Here is a 16,231-nt window from a genome sequence, read left to right as displayed (position 1 = left end):
AGTGCACACATTTAAAACATGCGTGTATAATGCAGCGCAAGTCGTCGAAGCGACCGAAACTGCATGAATATGCGCAGTTCAAACATAATAGTCAGTTATGTTGAAGGGCAACATAACAGCATAACGCTTTAGTGTGTACACAGATGCAGCGCAAGTCGCCGTAGCGACGACTGTGACTATGCACAGTTAGATAGGATAGCTAGTTGCACTGAAGGATACAGGGCAATGTGATAGCATAGTTACATTAATGTGTACAAAACACAGCGTCAGAGGCATAGCGACATCGACTGTGAATACGTAGTTAATCAGAATAGCCGGTTGCACTGAGGATACAGGGCAATATATAACGGCATAAATCATAGACACATATCAATGTACATAACACAGCGTCAGTGGCATCGCACAACAACTGTGAATACATAGTAATCAGAATAGCCATTTGCACTGAAGGATACAGGGCAATATATAACGGCAAAAATCATAACACATATCAGTGTGTAGTGTGTACATAAACACAGCGTCAGTTGCATCGCACGACAACTGTGAATACGCACTGCGTAGTAATCAGAATAGCCATTTGCACTGAATGACACAGGGCAATATATAATGGCATAAATCATTACACATAACAGAGTGCGGTGTGTACGTAACACAGCGTCAGTTGCATCGCGCAACAACTGTGAATACGTAGTAGTCAGAATAGCCATTTGCACAGAAGGATACAGGGCAATATACAACGGCAAAATTTATAACACATATCAGTGTGCAGTGTGTACGTAAACACAGCATCAGTTGCACCACGCAACAACTGTGAATACGCACTGCGTAGTAATCAGAATAGCCATTGCACTGAAGGATACAGGGCAATATACAACGGCAAAATTCATAACACATATCAGTGTGTATTGTGTACGTAACACAGCGTCAGTTGCATCGCGCAACAACTGTGAATACGCACTGCGTAGTAATCAGAATAGCCATTTGCACTGAAAAATACAGGGCAAAATAGTGGCATAAATCCTAACACATAAGTGTGTAGTGTGTACGTAACACAGCGTAGTTGCATCACACAACAACTGTGACTACGTAGTAATCAGAATAGCCAGTTGCACTGAAGGATACAGGGCAATATCATGGCATAAGCATAACACACACATATCAGTGTACATAAACACAGCGTCAGTGGCATCGCACAGCAACTGTAAATACATAGTTGAATCAGAATAGCCAGTTGCACTGAAGGATACAGGGCAATTTATAGCGGCATAAATCATGAACGCATAACAGAGTGCGGTGTGTACGTAAACACAGCGTCATTTGCGTTGCACAACAACTGTGGTTAAATCAGAATGGCCAGTTGCACTGAAGGATACAGGGCAATATCGGCACAAATCATAGCACATATCAGTGTGCAGTGTGTACATAAACACAGCGTCAGTGGCGTAGCGACAACAACTGTGAATACGTAGTTAATCAGAATGGCCAGTTGCACTGAAGGATACAGGGCAGCCTGACAACATAAGCTGTAAGCACATCAATATGTGATGTTACGTAGGCCCAGCGTCAACAGCATAAGCGGTAACGACTGCGCAACCCCGTAGTCAAAACTGACTAGAAGGGGGGTAAACACTCACCGGATTGCGGCTGTGCACTTTCCATTGTCAGAGCGGGGCGTCTAGAGACTCATAGCATCCGCACTTCCCTTTTAGACACGGAGCCATGGCCTTTGCCTCATCTATCTAGACGCGCGTCTTGCACACGACTACCATAGGACGTCGTGGAAGACGGAGTCTTTCTTGAAGTAGCCTGGCTGAGATACCGGGCTAAGTATCCTTATCAACAGAGCCTATCTAGCGAGCCCGCGAAGAGGACCGGAGTGGCGACGGGCAGCGTCAACTCGTCTTAGGGCGGGAGAGGGCCCACCAGCGGCCTGCTGGCGGCAGTGGGCCTCATCCCCGCTGATGCCCGGGTTTATTCCCCTGAGGGCGCGCACTGTCCGGCACATGCCTGACGTCCGTGAGTGCGGCCTCGGTTGATCCTTGTTAGGGTAGAGCGAGTCAATAGGACCCGCACATATCTGGCATGTGAGTTAGCAGCCATCGGATGCGGGGAGGAAACATGGTGAGTAACCTCTATTGCAACTTCCACGATGACTTCAGATAAGACTTCTAGCGTGAAGAAAGAGATTCTGACGTATTGTCGCGCCCTTGCTATTTATACTGCCCGCGGACCGGTCAGCATTTGCATGTTCGCGTCAATTGGCCAGCTGTCTCCAGCTGGCGTTAGCCTATAAGATTTCAGTGAAAATGGAGAAGAAAGGAGTTCCCATATACGTCAGTGACGTAATGTCGAAGTGACCGCCTTGAAAGGGAACAGAATACAACATTGCTTTAGGGACAAACAAGTAGTCTATTCTAGAGCTACTTTTATGCACTCCAGAGAAGAATGTGAATTCTTTGTTGTTTGGATTGAACGCTCGCCACACATCCAAATAACCTAGTTCTTCACATACATCAGCGGTTGCTCGCGCCCGTTTAGTAGGGTTAGTTCTTTCAGCAGGTAACTTATCAATGCGAGGGTCTAATATGCAATTTAAGTCACCACCAGCAAATGACGGAGCACAGTCCAACTCCGCTAATTCTGAAAAAGCTTTTGTAATAAGAGCAGGAGGATGACCTGGTGGAGCATAAACATTTAAAATAGATATATTTTCACCAAACAGGTGTCCTTTTATTGCAACATATCTTCCTGCATTATCTTTAATACAGGATTCTAGCTTAAAAGGAAGCCGTTTGTTAATAAGGATGCAGACTCCTCTGCTATTGGACGTGAAAGAAGAAAAAAAAACTTGTCCCACCCATTCCCGTTTAAGTTTTTCATGTTCTGTGTCTTTTAGGTGTGTTTCCTGCAGTAGTGCTATGTCAACCTCTTCTTTTTTTAGATACGTCAATATTTTTTTTCTTTTCACAGGATGATGTATGCCTCTAATATTCCATGTACATACCTTAAGTACAGAGTCAGTCATGGTGGTTGTAAAGAATTAAATAGAGCGAGGATTGGTTGTTGCCTTAAGTCTGTATGCATTATACTATCCATAATCTAATTCCCTCCATGTACCATACATTGTGACCGGAAAAAAGATCAAACAGAAAGAGAAACTCAAAGTGCTGCGCTGTCTTCCCTAACCCTAGAATAACCCCCTGATCAAAACTATATACACACAGTCTCCCATGAACAAACAGACAAATGGAACTCGAAATAAAGAGAAGGGTGGAGACCCCAACTTCAGAAGAGAGACCCTTGCTAGGCCCTCTTAACCTTACTTCAGATGCGACTATGATGTTCCTGAACCCACAATATCGAGTGCAATCAATTATTCAATCAGCCCTATGTTCACTGAGCTGATGTTCAACCATCACTTGTATTTTTCCACATAGTATCACACAAAAAGAACAGGGATATCTATGGTATCCATATAGTCAGAAAGTTAATAATATAAAGACAGAAAAAAAAAAAATAATAATAATAAAGAATAAACAAAATGAAAAAATTTAAAGTAAATAAAATTAAATAATTATGTGCTACCACCTGTTGGTGACAGCAGGTGGCAGCTGGCCACGTCCGACATCCACCGCTCCTTTGGGCACTTTCACTTATGACAAAAAAAATAAAAAATAAAATAAAATAAATACAAATAATAATTTCCCACTTATGACCGACAAAGTGCAATTATTTATGGCTGCGAGCCGTGCAGGCCTCGTTTCCAAGATAAACTTCTGTTATGAAACAGAAGGGTGAAAAAACAAAACAAAAAAATATCAAGAAAAAACAAAAAAAACAGACAGACATGAGACAGTCCAAATGCCCTTAACACGATAGTCTTAACGCCAGTCTTTTACACTCGTTCTCCAAAACATTGAGCTTGGAAACAAACTACAGCAACATGAACTGTATATTTCAGTTTGTTCGTCACAGACCATGACTAAATTGTAAGATCTTAGTTACTCACGCTCGTTCGTCCGGTACAGTGCCTTCACCACCAAGCGTGTTTATATATGCCATAGCTTCTTCGGGCTTGATAAAGGACTTGGTAGTGTTATTCACGGTGATCCTCAGAGTTGCAGGATAATTTAGGCCATAGGTGTGTAGTCCGAGCGACTGGAGCCTCCTTCTGGCCTCGTCAAAAGCCCGACGTTTCCTCTGAGTTCCGCTGGAGAAGTCCTGGAAAAAGAAAATTCTGCTGTCCTCAAAACGAAGCTCCTTCGCCCGCCTGGCTGCCTCTAGCACCCGAACCCGATCGCTGTAGTGGTGAAACCTTACAATCATAGCGCGGGGGTAAGGTCTGCGTGAGTCGGCTCCCCTCCTCGCCGGGCCCGACACTCGGTGCGCCCTTTCCAACTTTATTTTCCCGTCCTTGGTGGTCAGTGTCAAAACTTTGGGGAGCCACATCTCCATGAAACTTACAGCAGATGAGCCCTCTGAAGATTCTGGCAGACCGATTATTCTGAGGTTTTTACGTCTGCCTCGATCCTCCTGGTCATCCAGCCGCTCCTGCAGAGAGGCCACAACTTTTTCCAGGTATGAGACACGTTTCTCCGTCTCGACATTTACGTCCTCCACCGCGGAGATGCGATGTTCAGCATGTCCCCAACACGCTTAGTTGTGTCTTGCAACTCTTTCGATATGTCTCCAATCTTTTGCAGGAAAGAGGCAAACTTAGCCTCTATCACCCCGGATATATTTGCTGTAACTGTGGCCATGGCCTTGGTCATTGCGGGACTCAACACATCCGTCTCTGCAGTCTCTGTGTTGCCATCTTGTGTCTTATCCGTGTTGCTAGCCATGACGTTCTTCTTCTCCTGTGCCTTTTTCGCGGATTTTGAAGCCATTTTAACAAAAGCTTTACCCCAGAAGTGGTCCAATGACATCAGCTAAATTCTGCACGTGTTTTTTTATCGACTTGGGCTGAATTAAGCATTAGTATCAGGATATTTCGCATCGACAAAGCGGGAGCTCACACCGAACGCTGCTACTCGGTCCGCATCACCGGAAGTCTCCTAAATTTATTTTTTTGAGAAACGAGCCCAGCATTGTATAAGACACATTAGTTTTAGAGGTCTATGTAGACGTTTATGTCAAACTAACAATATTCCAAATAAGAAACTTTCTGCAATAAATAATTTTCAGCACAAAGCTAAATATAGCTTTACTTTTGAAGGGAAACAAATACATTAACAGTTTCTAGAAAATAAATAGGTTGGTATTAGCGATGAGACTAAACATTTGAGGTTCTCAATCCATCCTCAATCCACATCTTCTCTGTCATACAGACACTGATGTTTACCTGTACTTTACTGTTAGTGTGTTTTTTCCATCTGTATTCTGAATAATAATCAGTGATAGAGAATGTATCATTACAGAACTAATTGTTTTTGTTGTTTTATTCAACATCAGGTTCTACAGCTGCCATCTCTGATCCATGCTATAATTATACCACTCTTGATGAATACTGGAGAGACATACAGCCAAACTATAACAACCGTATGAATGATGACACTCTTGTTGAATGGAGTGGCTGGTATCGGCTGTATCTGAGAGGAAAAAGTGCTCAGATGTCTGAGTGGTGTGTGAGTACTACACATTGTGGTGGCGAAACTGGACTGTCTCTTAATGGTTCTCATCCACGTCTTGAGGATGGTGTGGTGACCCGTAAAGTCGTGGGAACTAATTCTTGGTGGTGGACGTGGTCGTCTTCCTCTTGTGGCTACTACAAGTCCACCTCCATTCGAGTCAAAGCCTGTCCAGGAGATTATTATGTCTATGAATTTGTAAAACCCAATGCATCAATCCCCAAGCCAATGTATTGTGCAGGTGAATTATGAAGTCAATATGAAGAGTAAATGCTCTATGTATTAGGTAACTTAACATCTTTAAATGTGTTTTAAACAGTTAGAATCAGTGCTGTGCAGTCCATTAATCATTATGTAACTCATCACACCCACCCATCACTACTATAGCACTCCATATATAACATATATAGTCATCTTCATATATAAATGAAGATGACTCCCTCAATTCCTGAAATCTCACAACTTTAATCAAACCATTCAATATTACAAATGCATCCTTACCGTAGGTGTTTAATGTTTGACAGGAAAGCAAGGCAAGTTGTGGTGTGGATCTAATCACTGGCTTCTTATATTTGTGTTTAATATTAATTTATTTTTAAATATTAAAGTAAATATAGAACACAAGAAATACTTAAATGATTAGTTCACTTCAGCATTAAAATTTCCTGATAATTTACTCACCCCCACGTCATCCAGGATGTTCATGTCTTTCTTTCTTCAGTGGAAAAGAAACTAAGGTTTTTGAGGAAAACATTGCAGGATTTTTCTCCATGTAGTCACTTCAATGGGGTCCAACGGGTTGCAGTGAATAAATGGATTATAAATACAGCGTAAATATAATTTAGTACCATAAAATCCCCTAAAATATGAAAAAAAAAAAAAAAAAAAAAAAACGTTTTCGAACTAAAATATAGTACGTTCATTTAAATGAAATAAAAAAATAATTTTGGTATTTTTTTGTCCAACACACGAAGAGGACTATAGGGTTAAGAAGATAGGAAAGCAAAATGTAACAGATAAAACACACAATTTATAAAGCAGATAACATTAAACACCCATGTTGAACTGAATCAAGGACTACATATATAGGAAATAATGATACTAAACTACAGCAATCAGAAACCTAGACACATAAATTTCACAATAAGAGTCTTCAAGGCACACAGACACAGATAACGCATTATGTGAGCACAGGGTATTATTACCACACTGTCCTGGGCCTATTTGTAGTCCATACTTTGTCAGAAAATGCTTGATTATTTGCATAGTCTTTGTCATTTTTCAGCTGATAAGCTAAACCTACCAAGCCAATATAAGTAGTAATACTGCGGAGCATGTGTAGTCCCACCCAAGATGTTTCTGCTGGTTGCAGCTAGATTTACTTGCCTCGTTTTGGTCAGACTGCACACCACTGGTTAGATATAATAGCTCAAAATCATACAATTAACCATAATAGATTCTAGAATACTAATTGAATTTTCTTCAATATAAATACAGTGTTTTAACTATACTTTTGCAAACTCCATGACAGTTGCTTTCCAAAACATCAGCAGTGACCCCTGTTACACCTATCAGTCTCTGGACCGTCCCTGGAGAACCACCAATGAAAGTGTAGATCGCATTTGTGATTATTTTTTCTCCTGGAATGGCTGGTACCGGTTTTTCTACTATGGAATGGACATCCAGATGCCAGAGACCTGTGCTAGTTCATACAGCTGTAACACGTGGATCACTCTGTGGCTCAACGGTCCTCACCCTCGGATAGAGGATGGAGTGGTGATCAGGGAGGTCTGTGGAGGGACTTATTGGACACGCTGCTGTGAATACAAAACAAGACCCATCAGAGTGAAAGCCTGTCCAGGAAATTACTATGTCTATGAACTTGTGAAACCAGACGTGTGGTGTGCGGGATACTGCACAAGTACCATGATTTTTTTACCACTTTTTGATAAAGTCTTTCAACGTATTTAACATGATTTCAGTCATATCTTGAATTTCCTTCTTTTTTTTTCATTAGATGTTAGCACCATTTCACAGACAGTTTCCACTATAATTCCAGCTATAATCTCTGGATCCAGCAACACTCCAAGTAAGTTGTTAATCATAACAAATATTAATTAATATATGAGAGTTATTAAAAATAACCAAAACTATTACATTCACACCTTTTGTGTCTTAACTTGTAACATCACTAATACATAGTCATGCTGAATGGTTTGAGAAACTCATGATTTTTTTTGTTTGAGCTGTTCAGATTTTCACTCATGAAGTTCTTCAATGAAAAATACCTTGTTTGTTTTGATCTCATCACTAACAGATTATGACCCGTGCATTAACTATAACACACTCAACAACAACTGGAGAAACATACTCGGCTACGGGCATCAATACGGACTCAATGCTGATTATGATGACACCCGTGTTAATTGGAATGGCTGGTATCGACTCTTCATTAATGGCTTGAGTGCTCAGATGCCTGAATGGTGTGTGTCTAACTTGGCATGCGGAGGTTTTAGTTCTCTGTGGCTTTCTGGCTCTCATCCTCTGCTGGGAGATGGAGTTGTTACTCGTGACATTTACGGCTCTCACTTTGAGGAGTGCAGTTACTACAGATCTGACCCAATCCAAGTCAAAGCTTGTCCTGGAAATTATTATGTCTACAAATTTACCAGGCCTCCTCTTTCAATCCCAGCTCCTACATATTGTGCAGGTACATTTATTGTTCTTTATGCTGTATTTGACATGCTTATCATGAATCACAATGTAGGGTTTCATATTACTGTCTTGAAAAAAAAGAAAAAAGAATCTGCAGTATAAAATGTTCTCTTTCTACTTCTTCATAATAGTACGTTTCACCACCCCAAGTGTCGACCCCTGCTACAACTATAACAGTCTAGATGAGCCTTGGAGAGCCACAAACAATCCTTACGATAGTAACTATAGAAGGTGTGATAATTTCCAGGGCTGGTACAGGCTGTTGTACAACGGTCAGAGTGTCCAGATGCCAGAATCCTGTGTTAATCAATACATGTGTGGCACTTACATCCCAATGTGGCTCAACGGCTCTCATCCACAGCTGGAAGATGGAGTGGTCACCCGTCAGGTCTGTGGTTCTGCATGGACTGGCTGTTGTAATTTCAAATCTTTCCCTATTCAAGTCAAAGCCTGTCCAGGAAATTACTATGTTTATGAATTTGTCAGGCCAATATTCTGCGGAGCTTACTGTGCGGGTGAGCATTTTACTGCATTTTCAATAATTTACATATCTGTTTTTATAAAAATTGATATTGATAAAGCAATTGTTCCTTATATCAGATGTTACAAGACTTAATTCAACCTCATCGACAACAGCAACAACACCAAGAACCGCAACAACATCAACAACACTGAGAACAGCAACAACACAGAGAACAGCAACAACATCAAGAACAGCAACAACATCCATTACTCCACCATTTACAAACACAAGTAAAGTATTGTCTTGTTTACTTAATGAACATGAGCATATTTTTGGACATTTATTTGAATTACATGAACTCTCAACATTTTTCTGTTCATCCCACTATTACATGTGTAGTTAATTAAAAGTAAAAGTAATGTTTGTCAGGACCTCTACTTTAAAAAGTGATTGAAAATTGAAAAGCCAAGCAAACAGCAGGGAGCGCAGCGATAAACCCTCAAAACAAAAACATATGCCAACATCCTCCATCCACACACATCTGGTGAAGTTATCACTTTAGTTATTTAAGAGAATGTTTGTCAAGTCAAAGCCTGTCCAGGAAATTACTATGTTTATGAGTTTGTCAGGCCAATGTTTTGCGGAGTTTATTGCGCAAGTGAGCATTTACTTAAAGGTGCCATAGAATGGATTATTTTATTATTTTATAATGTTTCCTGGGGTGCCCTTATAATGTTAGTATGTTTTTTAGATCAAAATTTGTTATAATTTAGAAATAAAAGGCATATTTCCTAGCCTGATTTCATCCATTGATTTGAACACTCAGTTTGAAGGGGCGTGTCTGCTGTGAGACTTCAGTGTTGTTGCCCACTGCTGTGATTGGCTGACATGCTTGCATATGAAATATCTGGCATTACATGTAGAGCTATCTGGAAAACTTTTACTATTACAGCTTTTATATGTTTTTACTATTACAGCTATCGGGATTAACGAATCATGATAAGTTTTTTTTTAAGTATTTAGATCTATTCCCATCACATAAAAGGTTTCAGTGATGAGCACTGAGCAGATGACAGCCTGTTGATCGCGTGAATGAAGATCTTATCACTGCAACGCGATATACTGATGCATAAACAGTGTTGAACGACTTTGAAAGAAAGATTATCTGTCTGAATTTGAACAATTACACATCAGAAATTCACATAACCCACTGGTTCTCCAGAGGCTCGGATGAAGGAGCAAAAAAATATTTGTGTGTTCATTTGTACAACCAAACACTGAGCAACTGCCATGCTTCGTTCGCTCGTTTGCAAGCCATGATGTCTCTCGAGGAAAAAACAATATCGCGCTGGATCTAGATAACACAATGTAAATTATCGTTAATAAAATCCCTACTTGCCGCTTGCGGGAATATAACGTTAGTTGAAATTGCCCCCTTCGTCCGTTTGAGACGCCGAGAGAAGCCTGGCTGCTTGATATTGTTGTAACAGTCCGTGGTGAAATGGGCAGAGCAACTAAACAACTTCGAATTAAACTGTAGCGGTATCCGATTATAGATAGATAGATTATAGATAGATCTGCCATTTTCCCTATGATCCTCCTCCTGCTTGTTTCTTCACCTGCAGAACTTCTGATGATTCGGCTGTGCAGTTTCGCCTGGCACTGAGCATGGGCTGGCATATGCAAATTTTTAGAGGCGTACATATTAATGATCCCATCGGTTTCGTCACAGTTGGTGTTATGTGGAGATTCGCCCGTTTTTCAGGGGTGTTTTTCAAAAACGAGATTTAAATAAGAAAGAGAAAACTATGGTGTTTGAGACTCACTGTATGTCATGTCCATGTACTGAACTCTTGTTATTTAACTATGCCAAGATAAATTCAATTTCACATTCTATGGCACCTTTAAATGCATTTCAGTTTTTAACTTTTCAGTTGGTTTTTAAATTGATATAAATAAAATTAAATGTTTTCTAATATCAGATGTCACAGGACTTAGTGCAACCTCTTCGACAACAGCAACAACACTAAGAACAGCAGCAATATCAAGAGCACCAACAACAGCATCAACATCGCCAACAACAGGGACAACACCAAGAACACCAACAACAGCATTAACATCGCCAACAACAGTGACAACACCAAGAACACCAACAACAGCATTAACATCGCCAACAACAGGGACAACACCAAGAACACCAACAACAACACCAGCAACAACAACAACAGCAACACTAAGAACACCCACAACAGCAGCTACACAAACAACAAGAACAACACCAATAACATCAACAACAACACCACCAACAACAACAATAACAAGAACAACCCCAAGAATACCAACAACACCAACATCCATTACTCCACCATTCACAGCCACTGGTAAAGTCTTGTCTTGCTTGCTTCATGGACTCGCAAGAGCATATTTTTTGGACATACAGTATATTTTAAATGAACCCTCAACATTTATCTGTTTATCCCACTATTACACATGTGCGGTGTTGTCGATTCATTTCAAAAGTAATTCATGTCAGGACTCTTACCATCAAATATGATTGAAATTAACATCCATGCAGCCTAGCAAAGAGCAGGGAGTGCAGCGATAACCCACCCAAACAAAAAAATATGCAAACATTCCACCTCCACAAACTGACAGCGATAAATATGAATGCTAATTTTTTACCTGAAAATGGTGACACAATGGATGATATTTTTGCAGTCCTACTGCAATCAGTTCCAGTTAGTTCCTAGAGATACTTCTTGATGCAATTCTAAGTCAGTTGGGTGAAAAGTCTGGAACTTTATTAAAGATGATGAAAAGATCCCTATAATTCACTAGAATGTTTTTTTTTTTATTATTATTATTACATTGGGGGACCTACAGCAATGACCAGTCAGAGTGCTCAGAATGTTTCTATCTATGGCTCTGTTCACAAAACTCAATGTCTTTTTGTGTTGTATTTAATTTATCTGTACTTCTCTTAGGTGTGCAAGATCATTGTTCTGAACTCCGCTGCTCTGAGGATGAACGCTGTGGAAAGAAAAATGGTGTTTATGGCTGTTTATGTAACAAGCACAGACCACATTCTGACACTTTTGGTTTGTATCTTTTAACAACAAAATTTTCTTGGCCTTTTAATGACATTTTTTAAATAATTCTGACAATCTTTTGGATGTTTTCTTTCAGATTTCTCAGAAACTTGTGAAAGCAGCTCTGGCTCCATGTCTGTGTCTCGCTGTCAGCTCTTTGAAGCTGGTTTCTCAGCTGATATCTTACACCTCAATGATCCCAGCTGCATAGGAACGGTCCAGAATGGCAGAGTGGAATTCCATTTTGATAATGATGAACACATCTGTGGTACAAATCTTGTGGTAAGATTCACCAGGTCAAGGTCCAACCATTTGACTTCTTTGGCTCTGCAGTGAGCGCCACTTGCACAAATCTACCATCCCTCTGTATGTGTAAATAACATGTCGCTCAAGATAATGAAAATGTTGCCCGCTTTCTCCACCATTAATTTGTAACTCAAAATTACTTTACTTGACTGATGCAACTGTTTGTGTTATCTAATTACTAATATTACTTTCATATCTTGAAATCAATTAGGCTGAATTACAATTTTTTTGTCCACAAGCCAATGGCACCCACTTCATCTATGATAACTTTATTCTGGGGACACCGAGGTCAGAAGGCCTCATTAGCAGAGAGAAAATTCTGAAGCTTTCATTCAGTTGTTCTTACCCCCAAACACAAACACTTTCCATGAATGTGGAAATCAACCCACTGGAGAGGTGTGAGTCAATTAAAATTTCAATTCAGTGCTATCATATACAAGAGCTAGTGCAGATGTCAAAATTTTCAGTGAATTGATTTTATTTTTTGTGTGAACTAATCATTTTAGCAGAAACATAAATAAATATTTATAAAAAATAAATCTACTGTAAAGACTTCTACAAACTGAAAACTAAACCAATAAAACTAACAAAGATCTATCCATCATTTTAAAAGCATTGTGCACAAGAGCCTTCCGGCTGGTGAAGGCAGATATAGGGTTCGGATGATTCCATATCAGGATTATGAGTTTATGCAGCCCTTCACTGGCAAAGTGGAGGCAGAGCTCGACCAGGAGATGCATGTGGAAGTTCGTGTTGAGGGGGTTGACAGCCGACAGTTTGCCCTGGTGATGGACACATGTTGGGCTACACCTGTGAATGATCCCAATTACAATCTCCGCTGGGATCTCATCGTTCAAGAGTAAAGAAATGCTTCTTTTCTATTCCAGAAAGATCAGTCTTGCGTCACTGAAACATTTGTTAAAAATACCTTTTGATCTGCACATAAAAAAAATAAAACATATCACTGTCAGGGATACTTTACCTTTCAGTATAGAATGGTGAAGGGATGATGTAAAAACATATAAGACTAATTCAACACTGGTTCCCTGGAGATTTTCCTATGGAGTTTTCCAGTTTGTGAGTAAAATAAAGCCTTTGGTAAACATAACTTGACGATACTTTGACGTTTTCTTCTACAACATAAACTACACACACTCAAACCCAAACTATCTTTTCTAGTTACTTATTAGAATTGTACATTTTAAAAAAAACAATTACTGTTTCAAAATTTGCATTTTTCAGTATAGGTGTATACGGGCCCATCGCAAGGGGGGGGTGCAAGGCCAAGGTGAGTGGGGTTATAATAGTTTGATATATGTTTAACTATAGGGTTTGCATCAAGTCAGCTGTCACTTTACTTTAGCGTGAGGCCCTGGAGAGGCGCAAGGCCCTGTGCGGTCTCACACTTGGCGCAACCATTGCAACCGTTCTGGGTGTGTGTAATTTACATTGTAGAACAAAACACCAAAGTATCATCAAGTTATGTTTACCACAAACCTTATTATACTCATAAATTGGAATGCCCCATTATAAAAGCCCACAGGGATATCTCAGGAGCTCTTTCAAGAATTTTTTTGATTTGATGATTATAATTATTGATATTTTCAGGTGTCCCAATCCGAATGACGATACAGTGGAGCTTATACAGAACGGCGTCTCAACATCCAGCCGTTTCTCCTTCAGGATGTTTATCTTCACTGCAAACTCCACTAAGCTTTACCTGCACTGTGCGGTTCACCTTTGCCTTCTGTCAAGCAATCGCTGCTCAACGGTGAGTTCTACACTGTAAGCAATTGCTGTAAATTTACAGCCAATTTTCAACACTAAAATACTGTTTTCATGTTAAACAGTTTAGTACTGTAGTTAGCAATGCATTGTGGGTTGCTTAACTTGGAGCAACAGGACAGAGGCCCTAAACAGTATCCTGATGTTTTAAATTACAGGAAATTACAGTATTTTTTAGAAACTGCGTTGACTGGAGAATTTGGAGCACGGTCAGAAGTTTGATACAACGTTAGTCTTTTAAATTGAGCCTACTGCTTTTGTTTTGGTAAAATTTCTTTTAAAAAAAATACAGAAATAATTTGCCATCAACTCCTGAAGTGACTTCAGGAACGATCATTTGGAAAGGAGATTTTCCAGAAGAGGACGCACAATTTAAATGACGTGCATGCTACACATCATCGAGTGTTCTTCATCAACATCCATCGGCTCTTCTACAAATTAAAAGGTAATTAAAATCTTATTCATATTGCCAAGAATGTTTGATATCAAACTGATTCTCAGGAGCTTGTCTTGTTAGGGATTTTAACATGTCATTATCAGCGAGGCTTAGATTTGAATAGCCAAAACAATATTACTTTTGGGTGTTTTTTTTTTTTTTTTTGTTTAATTTTGAAACATTAGTCGAACGTCTGCATCCGAGAAACAACACGTGTTAACCGGTAAGAGAGGCAATCGGCAGATGGAGGCAGCAGGAAAATATCATTAGCAATAATTAGCTTACATCTTGCCCGGTGATTAAGGATTTATTTCAACCAAACCATAAGATTACTGGAACATCGGCTAACCGATGGTTTTGGTGAGTTTTATTTTGTTTGTGTCGACTTTTAATGCAATGTGTTTTACAAACAGTTAACAAGAAAATTAAGCTAACGTTAATTGTAGTTCGGTTAAAGAGAGACACTTGAATCCTCAAGGCTTTGCATTTTTCTGTTTAAACGGAAAATTGGTGAGAAAATATTGCCTTTCTGGACTCTTTGTGAATGCATTTTGTTTATTTATATGTCGCTGCGCGTCTCACATTGCCTAACGTTACTTCTCCCAACTGTTTTAGAGAGTTTTGTCAAACCGTTTGGCTTCATCTGTGGCTTTTCTTTCGCAATCTTAACATTGCAACTCGGTTAAGGTTAAACATTTCTGCGTGAAGACTGATACGGTGTCACTAAAGCCAGCAGCCGTAATCAAGACAAATCTGGCAGTAACAAAATGTTCCCTTGTCAGATCTGTTGCCATAACTGTGCCACAATAGTGACATACATAAGGCACATGAGAATTCATAAAAATACACCTAATTTAACTTTTAAGTGTGTTTTGCCAGATTGCAGTCAGACTTTTCAAAACTTTTCAACTTTTAAGTGTCACACTTACAGACATAACAAACGTGTAGTTAGGCCTACTTTGTCTGGTGTTGAACTAACATGTCATGTTGATATCTGCAGTGCAAAGTGTGAGACTTTGACGTTATTTTACTCTCATTTGAAAACACACATTAGAGAGGGGAAAACAGTCGCTTGTCCTTATAAACACTGTAGCAAGAGCTTTACAGTTTTATCAACATTCACATCACACATGAGTCGGAAACATAAAAATGGTGCTGAGGAAAATTTGGCTGAGTCCGTTGTGAATCCTGGCGTTTCCCATGAGAGTGAACAAGATCAGTCTGATATGCAGATTGATCCTCCCAGTGATGCAGGTGATGAACAAGAGATTTACCCAGAGATTGCTGATGAATCACAGTTCTTTAAAAATTAGCCCTTTTTTATTTGAAATTGCAAGCCAAGTGTTTGCTTCCATCCTCTGTCATCCAAACAATTATTGAAGATTTTCAGGAAATACATGATATAAGCCAGTCACATTTGCTGTTCAAACTAAAAGAGAAGTTGATTACACTTGGGATTTCTGAACCTGACACAAACAATGTGATTGATGTCATGAAAACTGAGGATCTCTTTAGGACCTGCAACACTCAGCCACTGAAAACTGATCAGAAAAGAAAAACAGTTTTCAAGAACAGCTTCAACTATGTTGAGCCAGTTCAGATCTGTCTAGGTCAGAATGAGGCAGGCAAAGAGTGTTTTGCCCAGTATGTTCCTATTAAACAGACAATTGGTTCTCTATTCCATTGCCAGTCAGTGCAGGAACAATATAAGCAAGTACACTCCAGTATTGGTTCTAAGGATATTCTTAAGGATGTGTGGGATGGCAAAAATATGGCTGAGAATGTTCTCTTCCAAACGGAGAGCTCA

At 39.7% G+C, this 16,231-nt stretch overlaps 1 protein-coding gene across 1 annotated transcript; it reads left to right on the top strand.

Moving 5' to 3' along the window:
* Positions 1 to 5,543: 5,543 nt before the first annotated feature.
* LOC311097468 (uncharacterized protein) lies at positions 5,544 to 15,737 on the top strand (the record flags this gene model as incomplete). The annotated part of the gene is made up of 14 exons (XM_084137155.1): positions 5,544 to 5,871; positions 7,162 to 7,551; positions 7,648 to 7,719; positions 7,948 to 8,340; positions 8,477 to 8,864; positions 8,982 to 9,098; positions 10,827 to 11,189; positions 11,527 to 11,546; positions 11,793 to 11,906; positions 11,995 to 12,179; positions 12,442 to 12,599; positions 12,817 to 13,062; positions 13,812 to 13,974; positions 15,630 to 15,737. The coding sequence occupies 14 exons, from the start codon at positions 5,544 to 5,546 to the stop codon at positions 15,735 to 15,737; spliced, it is 3,045 nt and encodes a 1,014-aa protein (XP_083993281.1).
* Between the last annotated feature and the right edge of the window lie 494 nt (positions 15,738 to 16,231).

Source organism: Abramis brama, assembly GCF_963993115.1.
Source record: "Abramis brama genome assembly, chromosome: 1".
In the NCBI taxonomy this organism is placed as follows: Eukaryota; Metazoa; Chordata; class Actinopteri; order Cypriniformes; family Leuciscidae; genus Abramis; species Abramis brama.
The sequence above is the reverse complement of the archived record's forward strand: the minus strand, read 5'-3'. Positions and strand labels throughout refer to the sequence as shown.